The sequence below is a fragment of the Cariama cristata genome, unplaced genomic scaffold (genome assembly GCF_000690535.1).
Source record: "Cariama cristata isolate BGI_N322 unplaced genomic scaffold, ASM69053v1 scaffold10588, whole genome shotgun sequence".
Lineage (NCBI taxonomy): Eukaryota > Metazoa > Chordata > Aves > Cariamiformes > Cariamidae > Cariama > Cariama cristata.
Window position 1 is genome coordinate 10,914 of NW_009633010.1, and position 17,957 is coordinate 28,870.

General features: G+C 34.8%; 1 protein-coding gene across 2 annotated transcripts in view; it reads right to left on the reverse strand.

The window, feature by feature from the left end:
• Positions 1 to 1,156: 1,156 nt before the first annotated feature.
• PDLIM3 (PDZ and LIM domain 3) overlaps positions 1,157 to 17,957 on the reverse strand; it is a 23,856-nt gene continuing 7,055 nt past the window's right edge. The window contains exons 3-8 of one of the 2 annotated variants that reach the window (XM_009706583.1): positions 16,928 to 17,012; positions 10,200 to 10,267; positions 6,587 to 6,850; positions 3,793 to 3,920; positions 2,660 to 2,771; positions 1,157 to 1,847 (exon numbers count right to left, since the gene is read on the reverse strand). In XM_009706583.1, the coding sequence (XP_009704885.1) occupies positions 1,658 to 1,847; positions 2,660 to 2,771; positions 3,793 to 3,920; positions 6,587 to 6,850; positions 10,200 to 10,267; positions 16,928 to 17,012 (847 nt within the window). In that variant the 3' untranslated portion in view covers positions 1,157 to 1,657. Of the gene's footprint in view, positions 1,848 to 2,659; positions 2,772 to 3,792; positions 3,921 to 6,586; positions 6,851 to 10,199; positions 10,268 to 10,715; positions 10,904 to 16,927; positions 17,013 to 17,957 lie in introns of both variants that reach the window. The other variant, XM_009706584.1, reaches the window with a different exon arrangement.

A 17,957-nucleotide genomic window follows, 5' to 3' on the forward strand; every position in this document is an offset into this window, starting at 1 on the left:
AAAAGGATTTTCAGATTTATTTTATGGGCTCTATCAGTGGAAAAATATAAATGCTACACATAACCTCCATGATAGATGAGGAGCAGAATTATGTTTTGTGCCCAGAAATAATTCAGGGACTAACCTTTAAAAGGGTGCGACACTTTTTTTTATGTCTGCTTTTGATACGCAGACATAAATTATAAAAGCAGTGGCACACACATTTTTAAAACATTTAAATTCTGAAATAATACTTTAAGACCTTTTGAAAAGTCTTTGAATATGTGGACATTGTATGTCAAGCTTTGGGACTCATCTGAATTTTTAAAATAAATTTAAGATATGTACATCTTCTTATTTTGATTCCATATTCTTCTTAGATTTTAAGCATCTTATATTGTAGAACAGGAAAAGTACATAAGATTTTTTGCCACCAAGTTGTTAATTTCTGCTAGTCTTGTAGAATTGATATAAAATTTTGTAGACTTTTCTACTTTAAAGAGGGTTCAAAGTACCCTATTAAATCTTGTATGAATTGTGTTGCTACTTTTTGAAAATACTAAGGTTTGGTTTCTCAGTCAGATGTTTATATGTAGCTGACACTTACCTGAAAGCAATATAGCCCTTAAAAAGTTTCAGAAATTGATTTTAAAATTGTATTCTTTCAGCCTTTTTTTTTTTCCTCAAGATTTCAGCAGGCTTTTATAAAAGATCTTCCCTTTGTGTATTTTAATTAACATTTATTTTTAAAGTTGTCCCAAGTTTTTAATTTACCAGCAGTAAAGATGATATGATGCTATGTCCCCATTGTTTCTATTATGGAAATTGAAAGATGGAGATGCAAAAAACCAGTGCCATATTCTGCAGAAAGGTTTTAAAACTTACTTTCATTCTCAGTTTGCAGTGAGTTCCTATTAGAGTGTGGATTTTTTTCCAAAAAACAATGTATGTGTGTGCATGCCTCAGAACAATTTTCTGTTAAGTGATATGAAAGCTGATGTCATTGCAAATCATTAAAACAACATAAACTTCTGTTTTGCTTCTTACTTAACAGTCTTTATTATACTAGCCATTTTACTGTATGACTTGGTATTTATTCCTTATCACAGTTGCTGCATCAGAACATTAAGTTAATATAGCCCCAAATACAAAGCAAAGTAAGCAAAATCTATTTTTGGCAACCTTAATGGTGGTTGAATAATGGTGGAAGCAGACATGAACAACTGCTTGTTTTGCACTATCCATGTAAAATAGCTGCTTTTCTCATGATCTGTCAAGTTTCTACATTTGTTAGGGCCCAGACTGTAACACTTTGATGGCTTTGGTGTTTACACAGATAATTTATGTTAAAAATAATGCCTTGATTACAACACTTATACATATGCTGCAGTAATCATGTAATACCTCAGCTGTTTCACTTTTTTTATTCCAATACAGTTGTTTTATTTTATACTTCATTGAGTTATATCGGCAACTTCAAAGAATATTTTAGCAGAATTTTACTGGTATAATATGCTACTGCTGGCTAATGGGGACTTCTACCTCCCTCAAAATCTCACAAGAAAATGTTTAAAAGCTGCTACTTTGGAATCAGGCAGAAGTCCTGATGCTTTTACTGCAGTTCTAAGCTGTTAATGGCTTTTTGTGTGCATGCATATATTTGTGTGTGAATGTAAGACTAGCATTTTGGGTAAACGGTAACTGCTTCATATCCCTCTGGTGGCCTCATGCGAGCTCGTGCATGAGCTTCACAGTATAGTTGACCCTCCACAAAGAAGTAACCTTTTTGTTTCAGGTTGAGATTGCAGTCAGAGCACACAAAACATTCTGGGTGCCGGTATTTATCACGTGCCTTCACCACCGTTCCTCTGTATGGAAATAAGGAAAAGAAAAAACCAGTTAATTCATATGAATTTAAAGTGAAAAGAATGACAGTATGACACAAAGTAAATTCTAAGTAATTATCTTAAGGCTTTTATGTTGTTTGTCTGGTGATTTTACCAACTACTACGTAATTTAAGGTTGGAAGCTGACTTTGAGTAAGTGACATAAAATGCTGTAAAGTTGATTATATAGTTCATTGGAAACACTAGAGTTTGAAGAAACGTGTTAGTTTGATTACAACAGAAAGTACAGTCTAACCTATCAAAATGGTGACAAAATGAGTTTAAAACCCATATTTCTTTTCCTCGGTGACTGTGTTCCCTGAGCTCATCGTTATCTGTGTTCTTTGCTAAAGTTAGTGATGTCTTTCAGATAGGAATCAGGTAGTTTTAAAATAGGCCCACAGAGCTTTCTGGATATTCCCACTAGGTTGGGAGAAGGGTGGTTTACACTACCCAGAACTTTTTGAGAATTCACAGCCTGAAACAATGCAGCGCAGATAACTGCTGGTTTTATTATGTATACATTAATGATTGACTCGCAAAAGGTCTTGAGAAGTCTTAATTAAAGCCTTGATGGTACATTGTCGAAACTGAAATCATCTGTATCGAAAGTATCTAAGGTACAGGTTAGTAATTTGGGAGTTAGAACAATACCTTTTTATATCTCTGTTCTCTAGTAGCATTTTTCTACTAGTGCAGAGAGAGACCAAGACCATCACTTGGAAAATCTGCGGTAGTGTTTGAGGACATGTGCTTGAACAAGAAATTTCTAAAACTAAAAAGAAACAACTTACATAATCCCATTCCCGCACTTGTCACACAGCGGCACTTTCTGGACACCAGGCATGGCAGTAGGTATCTTTGTTACAGGTGCTTTCACACTTCTTGTACCCACGGGGCGTCCATCTGAGAGCCGAAACAATCATATTATGTACAGGCTAATATAAAAGCATCTGACGCAGTTAAATACTTTTCCTGTAAATACCCTTCTGGATGTATGTATTGTGTAGCTATAGCCAAAAAGCAACTACAAAAATAATTATATACATAGTGCGCTCTGTCTCATAGACGTCACCTAATTCTGTGATAGTAGGTTTTGCATATAGCAGGAGAGGAAGGAGGATTTGGCTTTAACATGGCAACATAACTTAGCCAAGACCTATTGTTACAAAGCTGCGTATTTATATAACTGACTGTACAACAAATTTGGAAAGATTAGTAACATGATATGCATGTGAAATTATAGCAAAATACAAGAAAATGCCAAACAATATCCCACAATGATATATATAGACAATTAGATATATTTATCCCTTCTCCAGTAAGCTTCGAGATACAGAAATCTGAAAAATTTACATTTTAGATTAATTTTGGTTGTATTTTATTCTTTATGCTTACTGTAAATATATCAATCTTGCAGCCTTTAGTAATATTATTTTCAAAACTTCTCAATTTGAAGGAAAATATGACTGTAAATTATATTATCCTCTTCAATTTTTGTTTAGAATAAAGAGAGGATGGGTGAAACTTATTTTAGGAGTTGGTTTAAATTTGTCTTTTCCTGGATGTGGAAGAGAATATTTTCTTTCTTAGAGTCATGAGTATATACAGTATGTCCCAAAAGTTCTCTCTTGTAAAACTTTTTATCGAGTTAAAGTCAACTTTGTACAATAACGATCTTAAAATCTGAGAACAGAGTCTGTAAAATGTGATTAACACCCCAATTTATTCACACAGGAGATGGCTAGCTATAAAAGCAAGGGGGGGGGAAATGTTGGGAGGCTGGTGTCCTGTCTATAAGATTGAGAATGACTTGGGCTTTCAGAAATTCTTATAGCTCTGATCTCTCATATTTTCTTCTCAGATTCCCCCTTCCCACAAACATATAAAATGCTTTGAACAGGTAGAATATGTCATTATTAACCACCTTCCTCGGAGACTAAATTCTGGAGCACCTTAAAGGAACCAGACTGGCGAGGTTGACTGGGCTCCTCCTGGTTGGTATGCAGCATCTTGTACACGTCAGACTGAGGCACTGAGTTGGGAGGTGGGTCACTGTGTCACAGGGAGGAAGAACAGATAAAGCAGTTTAACAAACATAACTTTAAAGCAATAGCTCTATCAGGCATAGAATATGATTCAGGAAGCAAACATAAAGATAATGTGTTTCTACGACTAGTGAAAGACGCTTTCTTCCAGGTAGCATTGCTTTATACAGCCTCCTCTTTATCTAAAAGGTGCTGAAAAAAAACCACCAACCTGTGCCTTTGTTACAAAAATAAGTCTACAAACTCATGAAAGTGTTTTCATAATTACTGTTCTGGCTCTAACGGCATTTGGAAATAGGCCAGTACCTGTGTTTCACCTCAAAGCAGATGCATTCCTGTAATCAACTGCTGTATTACCAGGTGGTCTTTGGTACGGTATCTAGAAGTTCTATTTTCACAGGAGCTGGCCTCAAGAATGTTGTTAAAATTACAGCTCATATCTTTACATAAGGTCAGCCAAAACCTGAGCGAACAAGTCTTTGGGAGAGTATCGTGATGTGAAGGAGTTCTTCCTTTTCTAAGTTGGCTCAGTCACTAGTTAACATAGTGATTATTTGGCTAAGATAACTGTTACTTATTTAACTTATGGAGAGAAAAGAGTGAAGTAGGCATGGCATAGTACGAAGCATTGTAAGGTGAACACTGATGAATGGAAATTCTGTTTCTTAATTTATTTGGAATGGGACATGGCTTACTTTTTGTAATGCAAATTTTATGATAAAAATATAAAGTAAATTATTGTCCAAACAACAGTTGGTGGTTGAATTTCCAGTGACCCGTGAGCTGCAGATTTTACCGAGACTGTTTCATGGTATTTTGAACTGTGCGGAACGTTTTAAATTGATCATGATAACTAACATCCTAAGTAGTTGATCGGAAGGGTAAATGACTATATGCACTGGCAGGAATTAGACTGAATGTGTGGCATCTGTAAATGTCGAACTGCTACTGGGACTAATTAGGAAGGTCCAAATTTACTTCAATGAAGTCTGTTACCTCACTGCTATATACATAAATGTCCAGTTTAAATTTCCTGTTACAACTGGCCTCCTACTGTCTGTTAAATCTTAGGTAAATTTCCACTGGACATAAGCAACTAATTCCACAAGGAATTAGACTGGGTTTTTGCTTTATATGGTTTGGTTTGCTTCCCAGGCTACCATCTAAGCTGTCAAATGGCACGCTGGGAGTAGCAGCAGTTGGGCAGTGACCCCTGTTGCTTATGTTAATTGTTTGCATCTTCATCAATCAATAGATTTCTCTGAGCCGTCTTTAAGCTGGTGAAGAAACTACCTCTTTCTTCTCTTGTCACGAGCTTTTAATGAACAGAAGGAGCTTAGTCTTTACAGGTCTCACCAATGGCTAATTAAACCCTTGGTTCTCTCCTCTTTACTAAAATATTTCTAAACATCAAACAAATGATAATACAATTACATACAGAAGGCAAAAAAACAGACACAAAGGTGTGAGAGAACATTTCTAAATGTGTACATAGTGAAAACCAATCCCACAACAAAGGAGATATTTCAAACCTATGTAGAGAGTCAATTCTTAAACTGGGAATGCCACAGACATTTGTGAAATCTGGTTACTCCGGGCTTAATCCATGATTTCAGAATAAAGAAAAAGCAAATTTTTCCCTTGTTTTCTAATTGTTGTGATTGAAGATAAATATTCATGCAGTAGAGTAACATCACTCTGCAAAGACTTCATGAACTACAGTTTCTTTTCATCAGATAGGGTGAACTTACATACTTTTATATAAATATGATTTTTATGGTTAGTAACACAGTTCTACAAGGTGCTGAAGAAGGCTCATTGGTGCCAGTGATTATTGCTTATTTAAAATATTAGTAATTAGCTTTAGTTTACACCATACATATTATGAATTATTAACTTAATTACTGTTGTAAAATAGAAAAATAAGTTACTATTTGCAAAATTAAAGGTAAAGCAACGTGAATGATGAATTGTCCCTTGAAAAAAATGAAGAGTACTTTAAAACTTTTTATTGTATAATCATCATTGTTATCCAGATACAAAAGGTTCCTACCTGACTTTTAGTCATTGCAATGGGTAAAATTCGTAAATCAGAGATGGATTCATAGGCCTACAAAGTCAATTCTGGCTCTTTTTGGACAAGAGCTAGTTGTACTGAATGAGTTGTCCTGAATGGGGGTTAATATCTAGAACACTATAAACTTCTACATTTCCTAAGCTTCATAACCTGAATTTCAACAGTTGAAATAAATTTGAGTTAACAATAATATTTTATTAATTATTAATAAGAATAGGTTATTGAATGGTTATTAAATAATTATGATAACAGTAATAAATAGTTTTGAATTTTGGAGACAATCAGAATCCTGGAGTACTCAGTCAGCTAATAGTCCAGGGAAGTATAATTGGTGTTTGTTTATTAGCTACAGATATAAGATTATTTCTTACAAAATATTTGTTTGTAACTTCTGAAAGACTCCTTTAATACTTTGGGTTAAAAATCATAAATTACTAATATTTTAATGAAAATATTGAATGGCTTTAAATGACTTAGGTTCTGTCTAACCCTTTTATCTGTTTTCATAGAAACAGTGTGATACTATTAAAACTCATGATTTTCAGTATATTCTAAATGTGTATATTCATAATTATTAAAGATACTGCTCTCATTACCTTATTATGGGTGTTTCCCCCAGAGCTGTAGAAACTTGGCCTTGCAGTGTTTCCATGATATTGTCATCTGAGTACAACTGCATAGGTGTGTTAAACTGAGCGTGTACAATCTTGACACCGGGAAGCTCCATTTCCAAGGGAATGTTAGGGGCCATCTTAGAGACTGCTTTCAGCTCGGTGGGGCAGATAGAGCTAACCGTGCTAATTGAAGAGGGGGTACTGCGTCCACTGCCACAGTCAATCCCCGAAGGAGTGCTGCATCCACTGTGTTAATAGCCAGATTACAGAAGAGTGTGCAGTGCATATCGAATTATAGAGAATAAAGACAAAAGTACAGGAATACCGTGATGTTAACAGGGCTGAAAAGTGTAAATAGAACAGATACAGAAAAGCAAAAGTATAGAAAGTAGAGAAAGGCAAAAGTATGTGTATTAATTGAAAAGTATTTTCTTGTAAAAGGTATCAATGCCAGTTATAATGCAGTCCTTAAAATTCTGGCCTGCCTTTTGTTTAAAGATAGTAAAAATTCTTTGATAGACTGAATAATTCAGAATATAATATTACTTTACATTTTTAATGCTAGATTTTATTGAGGATTTAATTAATCCTCCCTAAAATTCTTTGTTCTAGGTGAGTAGTTCTTAGCATCTGCAAAAGGGTAACATACAAAGGTTATGTGATTTGTCCATGTCAGTGATAGAATAAACACCTACAGTACTGGAATCCTAGAAACATCATTCCAGTCCTGTACCTCACAGCAATCTCAGTCCACAGTTGAAGAGACTACTATAAAGTAGTGTAGAATAATGATTGTGACATTTCCTAGATTTCCTTACGTTTTACAATAAGATATTTGTTAATCTTTTAAAATTAGTTTAACAATATATTTCATTTTTAAAAAGTATTTGTTGAACATTTCGAAGAAGAGAAGATACTAAACAGTCTGGCTTACTTTTGCATTTCTAAATTACAGTGTTTCCAGTAGAATGTAAAGTGGTCCTTCACAAGAACAATGGATATGTATTCAGAGAATTAATGTTACTGCTTTTGAAGTAGATTTCACATATAATTTATATACAATAAAAAGATGTACAGTTTTTCAGAAATATTAATGTTCCTTGATGTTACCAGAGTAAAGTTACTGCACACCAATTTGACATGGAAAAGGATTAGTAAAATAATGTGAACATTAAGCCCGAGGTCTTTTTCAGTGTCACTATTTTGAACACTTCAGTATTTTCTCCATAGCACCTCAGAGGGTTCCTTTGTTATGGGGTATTTCTTTGGTGTTGCTGTGTAACAGCACATAACCCAGGCTTTCCACAGTCATTGGTTACCATTTATGTGATATTTGGAGCTACGAGATGATAAATGCTTAATCTCTGTCCTCCGACGTGCATATCAGGGTTGTAGTTAGTTCTTTCCAAGCTGAATGATTCTGTGTAAACCTGGGAGAATACTCTATTTCCCAGTTTGATAGTACAGTACTCTGCCCAGTAGCTACTCTTGGGTGAAGATGACCCAAAATTCTCCCTTTGATTCAGAGGGGAATTTGTGTAGGACCACTTTCTCAGAAATGTAAAGGGAAATAGACACTCTACCATCAAAGACATACCATCAAAGACAAAAGAAAGCTAATTGCAGAAAAGGTAGGCAAGCCTTAAAGCAAAAGTATAGTTCTGCATCATCACCTAGCATGAGCCAGCCAAAATATTCACATGGGGGCAGCTTATAAAGTTACAGTCTTTTCTTTTAGACTAATCAAGACCACCTTTAGATCCTGCAGTACAGTAAGTTTTGTCAGTGCCGATTGTGTTAGTAAATGGAAAGTAGCAGAAAAAGGCTAGAAAAAACACAACTCTCGCTATGAGCAGCCAAAGTAATGTTAAAACAATAAAATATCAGTAGAGTATAAACAAAATATAGTTATATCTTAAATATAATTTCCAGTTAGTTTTACCAGAGTAAAGTCCAAAATTGTGGCTAATGTCCAATCTGTTAGCTCAAACCCACAGTCCAGAATCAGCTCTTCTTTTAGTCAAAGTCCTATTTAGCCTCAGCTGTCTGTTCTAAAGGGATATTTACAGTCAAGGTGGCAGTTTGGTTTTTGTTGTGTTTAGCAGAGGGTATATATCAAGCCAAACTGGTGAAAAGGAGCAGACAAACAGTGTGACAACCACGGTTTTGTAGATGTAACACCCCGTGTCAGAGATTCTGCAGTTTGTTGACACAGACTTCTCTGGAAGTCCAGACACCTGACAGACCCTGCCCAACTAAAGTTCTGAAACTGTTTGCATCACTGGCAGGTTAATTTTTGCAGGGTTTTTTCCTTATGACATGCTGGAAAATGGCCGTTTACTTCAGTATTTTCACAGAAAATATTGTGTAATTGAAGTTTCTGATTTAGGAGATTAGGTTCTTGATACACTCATTTGAATCTCTGTAAATCTGATTAGATACCCGTAAATGGTACCTCGTGGTCCCAAAATAAGTTTAGGTACAGTATGTAAGTGCTGCCTACAGTTAGAGGACACATGTTTGCTAAGGACTGTTTTGTCATTTATCCTGTATCAGCATCAGACTGCAAGGAGAGATGGGCACCTTTTCTTCACTGCATCTGTGTTCTACATTGATAGTTCTTGTTCACAGAAGCATGGGACTCTATCCATCTTCTACAGTCTCCTCTTTATCACTCAAGTGGCTGAAAAATTTAACGCGTCTCACAAACCTGATAATCCGTATGAATTGTCCTTTGTACACAGGAATCAATTATCATCCTGTTTTTTTCTGGTCTAGTTTGTCAGACAAATTAGTATAATTAAAATGCAGGCATTTTGAACTTTCAGAATGAAATGCAGAACACTAAGTCCACTGGTAAAAACTGCCACCGCTAGAAAAGATAAAGGGTAGCATCACAATGTATTGAATCACTCAGGCGCTTTTGAGCTTCCTTGCATTTTTAGCCACAGTTTGCATTTTTTCCCCACTGTATTTAATAATGTAAATAAGAGTAAGTGAGGCATTTCATTCCCGCTTATGATAGAGGAATATTACAGTAAAATGATGGATGTAAATACGTAAGCTTTTCTGCATTTTCGAGCTTTACATGTCTGTGGCATCAGGTAGTTCTGCTGTTTTAGATCTGCACTCATTTGCCTTCTGAATAAAAGTCTGCTGAAAAGCAAACCTAAAATCTCTGAATAGCCTAGATGATAACTTACATAACTAGATATCTTTTATTTAGCAAGTTAACAAATTACACGTATTTGCATTTGGACAGAAGAATTTCGGAGTGCCATAGATTTATAAGTATGCAACATCTGGTGCTACGCTGTAAACTGAATCAGGCTCATAAACATAGGTAGTTCAGACTCTTACCAGTATAACTGAGATGGGAGTGTGGGCCTGCATTCTTTTGGAAGTAGAAATTTGAATTTCAAGCCTGATCTCTACGAGTCAAACATTTCAGTTTTTTTAAATTTCAGTGTTAGGCTCTAAACTAGTACAAGTAAATTTGAAATGTGTCAGTATGCTTTATTAATGTGAATGGTGAGTATCCATTAAAAAATAACACCATGCATCCAAATCCAGCACAGCACTCAGAGTTTATAACCTGCTTCGGCCTGAGACTATGAAAGGTTTGGGCCGAATATTATGCTTGTGTTCAAAGTAGTTCATGTCCTGTAAAGAAAAAAGGGTTAAAATAACTTTCTTTGGCCTACAAATGCTTATATCTAGTTAAAAAAGTAGCTAACGAAGTTTTAAAATTGTAACCATGAAGTAACCGTATTTAGTTTGTACATTCCTAGTACTCAAAATACAATCACTTTAGTGTTCAGAAACGTTCAGAGTAAAGCGCAGTTGTAAGAGAGGAGGATGGTAGGTAGTGTTGCAGCCCAACACAGAGGGCAGATTTTAGCTACCTGCAGTGTTGCTACTACAGAGTTGAATGGGTAGTCTTCTGTGTTGGAAAAAATTGCTTCACTTATCACCTTTTTTTCTTTTTGGATAATCAATAAACTCCTGATTATCAGAAAAAACAGCAAGAGCTGGACTTTTTAACTGAAAACAGAACAGAGAGTGATATACCACAAATGTCCACGTATTATACGTAAATACCAGTACTCACTTTTGTGATGAGTTAGGAATGAGACCCCTCAGTTGTCCATGAAGCGCGTCTTGAATATTGCCAGATGAATACAGCCCAATTGGAGAATTATAGGAGGAGCTCACTACCTGTCTTTTGTCATCAATATTTGCTGCTGCAACAAAAGGCTGGGCCCTTCTATTGTGAGCTGTACCAATAGGCTTGAATTCCTGTACATGATAGGCAGACAAAATACACAAAGCTACAATGCACACCAAAGCTGGTAATGAGTAAAACTGACAACATCAGTATTGTTAATCTCCGCATTTTTTACTTTTGCGACTTTGTTATTTTTTAACTGGTGCAAGCGTACTATGTTTTTTCCATGAATTTTCTATATGCTGCTTAGGCCATACACATTCAGAGACTATTATTTTCCTGCCTCAGGGCAAACGGAAGGCATTCCACATTTGTAAATAGTGTCCAACTTCAAGAAGAAATGGGAGGGATGAATATTATAGTAACCTGCTGTGTTGTCCTCTAGGTTTTGCACTGTTTACATTCTTCTTTTAGAAACATTTTATGTATAGTTAGCTTAATTGCTTTGCTTTAGTGCTAATCTCTGACTTCTGCATTTTTGTCACATACTGATGGAGGGACTCACAAAAGTGTAAAGATTTTATTGTGAATGTCTTGCCTAGAAAACACGTAGTTTTTAACACTTCTTTTAACTGAAATCGTCTTGAATGTACATCAGATTGAGGACATTTTTCTGAATTTATTCCATACTTTGAAGCATACCTGTGCGTCAAAAATTGTGATGCTGTATAATTTAAAGATAATGTGAAATCATTATAAATAAGTAAAACGTAGAAATGGGTAAATGGGAAATCATTCTGTCTGTTTATTTCTGGAATATGATTTTGTTTATTGTTGACCCAGATAATTTCCTCCAGTTCTGGAATTCATAGGGATAAGATCTAGAAACAAAATCTCTGATCACCTTTCAGATAACTTACAATCTTCTTCTTTAGTGATTGGCCAGGAGTGATAAAGACTGTTGACCATGTGAAAATTCACTTCTTTGTATTGTGCATGTTTAGTAGAGTCTCCTTTGAGTCCCTGTCAGCTCAGGTCCTTCCCTAATCCACAGAAATACAGAGTTTGGAAAAAACAGTGTTATCATCTGCTGAAGGCTTTTTGTTTTCCTTCTGTGCTAGTGAGTGAAGAACGTTTGCTGCTGTAGTCCTTCACCTTGTCCTGATGTCCTGCAGCGCTCTTTGGAGACAGTGCTGCGAGAGCACGTGAACTTCCATCCACATGGAATAAAAAGCTCTTGTTCCTAACAAATAGGTTTCCACAATCTGAATAAGCCTCTTCTTTAGAGACTGGAACTTGCAATGTTAAGATACTGCAGGTCATCAGTACTTCAATTTTCACAGAAATCTTTGCCAGTTCTTTGATTTGGCTTTGGTTTTGAGTGTGACTGGTGTACTAGGAATACATTTACAATACTATAGACCATTTCTGTATTTATGTTGCTATCCCACTGTGTCATATGACCTGTAGGCAGTCTAAGTTCTGATACTGCTGAATCAGGTTTATTTGAAATTGTTGAAGCTTGTATCTTATGTACTGGAGCTTTTGGCCTCATCACTGTGCACTGTTTACACTGTCTGGTATTTGCTATCATATTTTCAATGGTGATACACCCAACATCTTCAGCTTTAAATTTATTCAGGTGCAATTGTGGTCTTTCACTTACGTCTTGCAAGCTATGCAAACTAGTCTTTTTCTGCTAAATAAAACTCTAAACAAAGTGGGTTTTTTTATGCAGAAATGCCTGTTTTTAGATTACCTTAGCCTTTAGGAATGCTAGAAAAATTTCCAGTTAGAACAAATACAACCTATTACCCAAAACTAAAATAGATATTTGGATACTTAAATCCACAGAGTAAATCAAGATAATAAGATCAGATCAGATAAGCATGGACACATCTTTGACATCTGTAGATTTGTATTAATTCCTCAGAGCATTATTTCCTTTCTCAGACAATACCAAGTCTCTGTTCAAAGTTTTGGTGAATAGTTTATTAAAATTATGAACATCTGAATGTGAATTGGCCCTTTCTTTTCATTTAAAACAACAGTTTCAGAAATATATTTAGGAACAGACCTAAAGAAAAGTCATGGATATACAGAATGTGACCAGGAAATGCAAACAGTAAAAAGCAGTTTTATTAAATGAAAATGTTTAGCATGTAAGAGGCTACTGAAAGCAGCAATCAGATAAATGAGCACAAAGATTTTACTTGCAATTCCTTGTTTCTGTCTGATAGAACTGGGTTGCAGTTAACGAAATGTATTAGTAAGTTGAAACAATCTACTAGTGTTTAGGATCATGTTTACTTAAAGTCATTGTTATGACAGATACTGAAGTCAAAGTATTTAAAATTGATTTAAATCCATGTATGATACAAAATGAACAAAAACAACCATAAACATTGTAATTTCATCCCCCTTTTTATTTCTTGTTGACAAATGAACAGCACAGAAGACATGTGGCACCATAATAGCATGTTTACAATGTAACAGTTGTGAAACAAGTATTTGCAGTTAGTTAGACTTCAATTCTGTTTTATTTTTAACTCATCTATTCATATAAAATGTCAGTGACAGAACATACAGCAGCAAAAATAGTCCAGCTCTTGTGTTTATTGGATCTCATTGAATCTGTAAAAAGTCCTCCTTTTGTTCAAAAGCTAAACGAGAACTGGAGGTTGTTGAAATTCCTAATCAGGAATATTCAAGAATTACAGTATTTAATTTCTTGATTTTTTTCCAGCTGACTGATGTCCTTTTTGCAGGGCTAACTACATTTTGCACTGATATAAGTATCAGGCAGAGAATGAATGTAGCCCCCGAAGTCTGTAGAAATGCATCCAACACGGACCGTATGATGGGATTCCTTGGGGATAATAGCTATGGCAGTACACAGATGTTTACATTTTGGAGGTATCATGTGACTAAAATCTTTATCCCTGAATACTGTTATGGAAGAGGGAGTAGGTCCTCAAAACTAGACTAGCATAATTGTATTGTTTCAAAACTTGATTATAAATGGTAATAGACTACAAATTTACTCTTTAGAATAGTAGATTTTTTTTTTTTTTGATACATATATATGTGTATAGTATATTTGTATCTCCCAGGAATGTGTAATGTCTTTCATGGCCAAAAGCTTAGTCACACTGAACAAAATGTTCAAAGGCAAAGATAGAAGCAAAAAAGAAAAGCCCAAATAAAAACAATTCAAGAAATTGTGGTAATGGAAACAAATTCATTTTAGGTGAGGTTAAAGGGACTGTAACTGAGAATTTACAGGTCATAGTATTGATTTACATTGACAATAGAGCAGAAAGTATTTTAAAAATAATTTTATAAGATACATTTTGCCACTTAGATTGTTTTCTCTTCCTAATTATATTCTTTGAGAACCTTATGTTCTAAATTGTTTATACAGAATATGATGTGATTGTATTAGTAATACTTCATGTAATCTATTATTTCCTGTTATTTATCCATCACGCTATAGGTTGCTGCAGACTAACAAGATTAGGTGGCTGTTTTTTATGTGGGAATATATAGCTTTCAAGAGAGACTCTCACTCAGCCCCTTATTGCTGTAAGTTACTCACTAGAATTGTTGCCTCGGTTTCCTCTTCCCAGAGGAAGAAACAGTGAGAGCTTTCATTGTGCTATGACAATTGCCTATATCAATCTCCAAATGACTCTTTGGGGATGCTCAGCCTAATGCAAAAGTTCGCTACAATGTAAAGGTTCCTTGTTCCGTAGCTGCACGTAGCCTCAGTATTTAGTTGTTTTATCAGTTTTCACATAACCATCTCCCAGCATCTGTAGAATAATTATCATTCTTTGAAGCTAAAGTACCTTGTTCCATAGCTGCACGTAGGCTCGGTATTTAGTTGTTTATCAGTTTTCACATAACCATCTCCCAGCATCTGTAGAATAATTATCATTCTTTGAAGCTAAAGTAAGCATTATTTGGCCACATATTTGGCCAAATTGCTGAACAATTTAAAATATGTTTTCCTTTCATTTATAACTACCGTTTATTAGCTTGCAAATAGAAATTAGATTGTGTAAGTCTTCATCTGTTATAGTTATTTAATTGGCTTATAATGTATCTTAAGTTATTGACTTCCCTTTGTGAAATATTTTTAGTGAACTTTAAAATGTCCATTTGGCAAGAGTGAAAAAAATATGACTACTTTTATAACATCTATGACCTTTTGAGTAATTTTAATTATTATATCAATGGAGGAAATGCTTTTATTGAACTCAGTGATTTTTGATTTCTGCACACCAATCAATGTGTACCATACTTTTGGATAAAAGGGCTTTACTTTTGAAGTAGCACTATACTGCTTTTGGATTTTCCTCCATTCATCTGGGCTTCAATGTCTTTCTTTATTGTTGGACTTCAGCAAACTCTAATATGACCTAAACAGCGCAGGTTATAGTTGTGCAATAATTTGTCATCTGAGGTTAAGGAAACTTTGATGTTGTACTGTTTTCACTACTGGTTTACACACTGCTGGGTCTCGTGTGTTGTGACTAAATATGCGGTAAAATGTAATTTAAAATTTCAGCCATTGTAGGAAAAAAGGCTGTGTTTTTTTGCACAGGGAGGTCAGAGTGATGAATATTCTTGGATGGAAGAATTTAATCCAAAATGTAAATCATCTCTAGAATGGTTTAGCATATTTGTTTACAAACATTGTTACTTTCCTGAGGTCTACTGTTTATTAAATATACTCAGTACTGGTGATTTTCCTAGGAAGGAAAGAGAGAGAGATACTAAACCAAAAAGATTGTTGTCTGCTTGATCTAGGCGAAACAGGTTTTCTGCCTGCCCAATGCAGACTGCTTTTCAATAGTCTGCCAAATAGCACTTAGTGAAACCTTGTGAATTATTTTTAGGTAACTATCCTTCTTAGGAATGCAGTTTTCATGTGAAGGGATTACTGTCCTGTCACACATGCCTACATGGTTTTCTCTATAGCTTTTTTAGTGATTTTGTTCCATTGCTATTTATTCTATGTGTATCCTAGCTATTCCACAAAAATACGCATTTAAAATAGTTTTCTTTCTTCATTGTACTATCTCCTACTGCTGAAGAAGCTATGTTATTTCTGATGAAGTTTGCTGTATCACTTAATGCAAGTTTTTAGATTGGAAAGAAAAGAGAGAACAGGAACACTGAAATGTCATATTAATGTTTGGGAGTGTCCCCGTGAAAACAGAATTGGTGGAACTATTTATTGCATAGGATTTATTAAAATGGAATCTGCGCTTACATTTTTTCCTAGGATACACAGAATAAGTACTTTGACATACTTGCTTTGATCCTGGCCTTCCAGGATCAGCAGAATGCTCTTCCCTCCCCCTCTTGAGAGAACAGCAAATGTTCATGTAGGTTAAAGAGGAATGACAAAGGAATAAAGCACCAGTTGTAGACAGTAGCTAGCTAAATAACTATTAACAATACGGAGACTTCGGCTCATGCTTTGCACAAGGGTCTGGGTGTGAATTTGAAGAGAGAGGAAGATTTCAATTAATTGGATTTGCTTTGGTCGTATACGAGGACCAAGGCTTGACTGGTCAGAAGTGGTGAATGGTTTGCTTATTGATCAGTACAACGGTTTTGTACAAATTTGTACCTTTCAGTTCTGTGGTGTAGTATAAAAAGGTATGGAAGTAAAGAGACCCAGCATTAATGGATCTCTCTGTTTAACTGATGATCTCTCTGTTTAAATGATTTTTGTGATGTGATGAGTGCGTTGCTTTGGTACCTGACATTTATTCCTGATTGAAGAACTTCCTCATATGATGAAGAATCTCTAAAAGAGTTAAAGCAGCTTAAACCATATCAGAATAAAAGGAGATATTTTCTTTCCATAATAAAACTAAGGTGATATGAACAGTTTTAAAGAAAAATGAGAATGTGTTGTAACTTGTTAATGTTTTGTTTCAGATATAGCTGAAAAAACAAAAACATCCAGTCAGATAAAATTATGTTCAAACATATCATAATTGTGATCGTTTGTATTAGCTTAAACTGGCAGATAATGGATGAAGTGCTATTCAAAGAATTTTAATAACCACAAGGGAGATCATTTAGAGTGTAAAAAGGCGAATGAAAATGGTTAGATAACTTTTAACAATTCTTACCTGTGGTTCAGCTTCCAAATTTATCTTGAAGGGATGTGCTTTACCATCTTCTGAAACTTGTGGGGACCATAATTTAGTTCCTGCCCTAGAAAGAAAGAAAGGCAGAATTTAAATAACTTGAATTCCTATAGAGTTGTATATGTCCCCGTAAAATACAGTGCAGCTTGAAAATTTGCAGTTTGTTCTATGCTTTTTTAATGTTTTGACATAAAAATACTTCAACGATACATAATGTGTACTATATGTAAACAATATATAAAAAGTGTACTTAGTTTTTAAAACTTATGTATACTATGAACAATTAGAAATAGTTTGTTAGTAGTTACCACAAGAGAAAGGGAAATTAGTGCCTTTCTAACCTGAGCTGACCAAACTTTTTACAGTTTTTTTTTTAAATGGTTGATAGATGAATGTTGGGTTCTCAGAATATTTTTATTTTGCACAAATAAGTGAATATATTAGTGATAATCCTAAACTAGAACAACGTAATTTTCTTTTTAAATGACTGTAATATCCATGCAAAGCCTGCTTTTCAATGTAGGAGGAGTGCAATTTAGGTATGCAAAGTATCTGTGCAATTGTAAATAGAAGCTGCACAGATGATTCTTTCAGTCATTTAGGCAGAGATAACAAACATGCAAATACCAGTTACAATTCTGTTTTCATTGACAAAGTCAAATTTGGTGGCTAATTTTAAAATGATGTAATATTAGATATTAATCTAATACTGGTTTTTATATAAATACAAATATTTAGCATGTTAAAAATATGCACACATTTCATAGGTACAATTACACTCATCATATTTTGAAAATTGCTTCCTAAGAGAATTGCTAAATGGCATGTATCAATCAGTAACAGAACCTAGAATTAAGTAGGAATTTTTAACCGTGGTGTGTGCTCTAGTAATTAAACAATGCTCCTTTCAAAAAAACCTCCACCTTCTGTATTTGGAAAGAAATATTGTGGTCAGGTGTAACGAAGTGCTGTGCCTCCATGAGGTACTTGGGTCAATGAGAGCTGTCTGGTT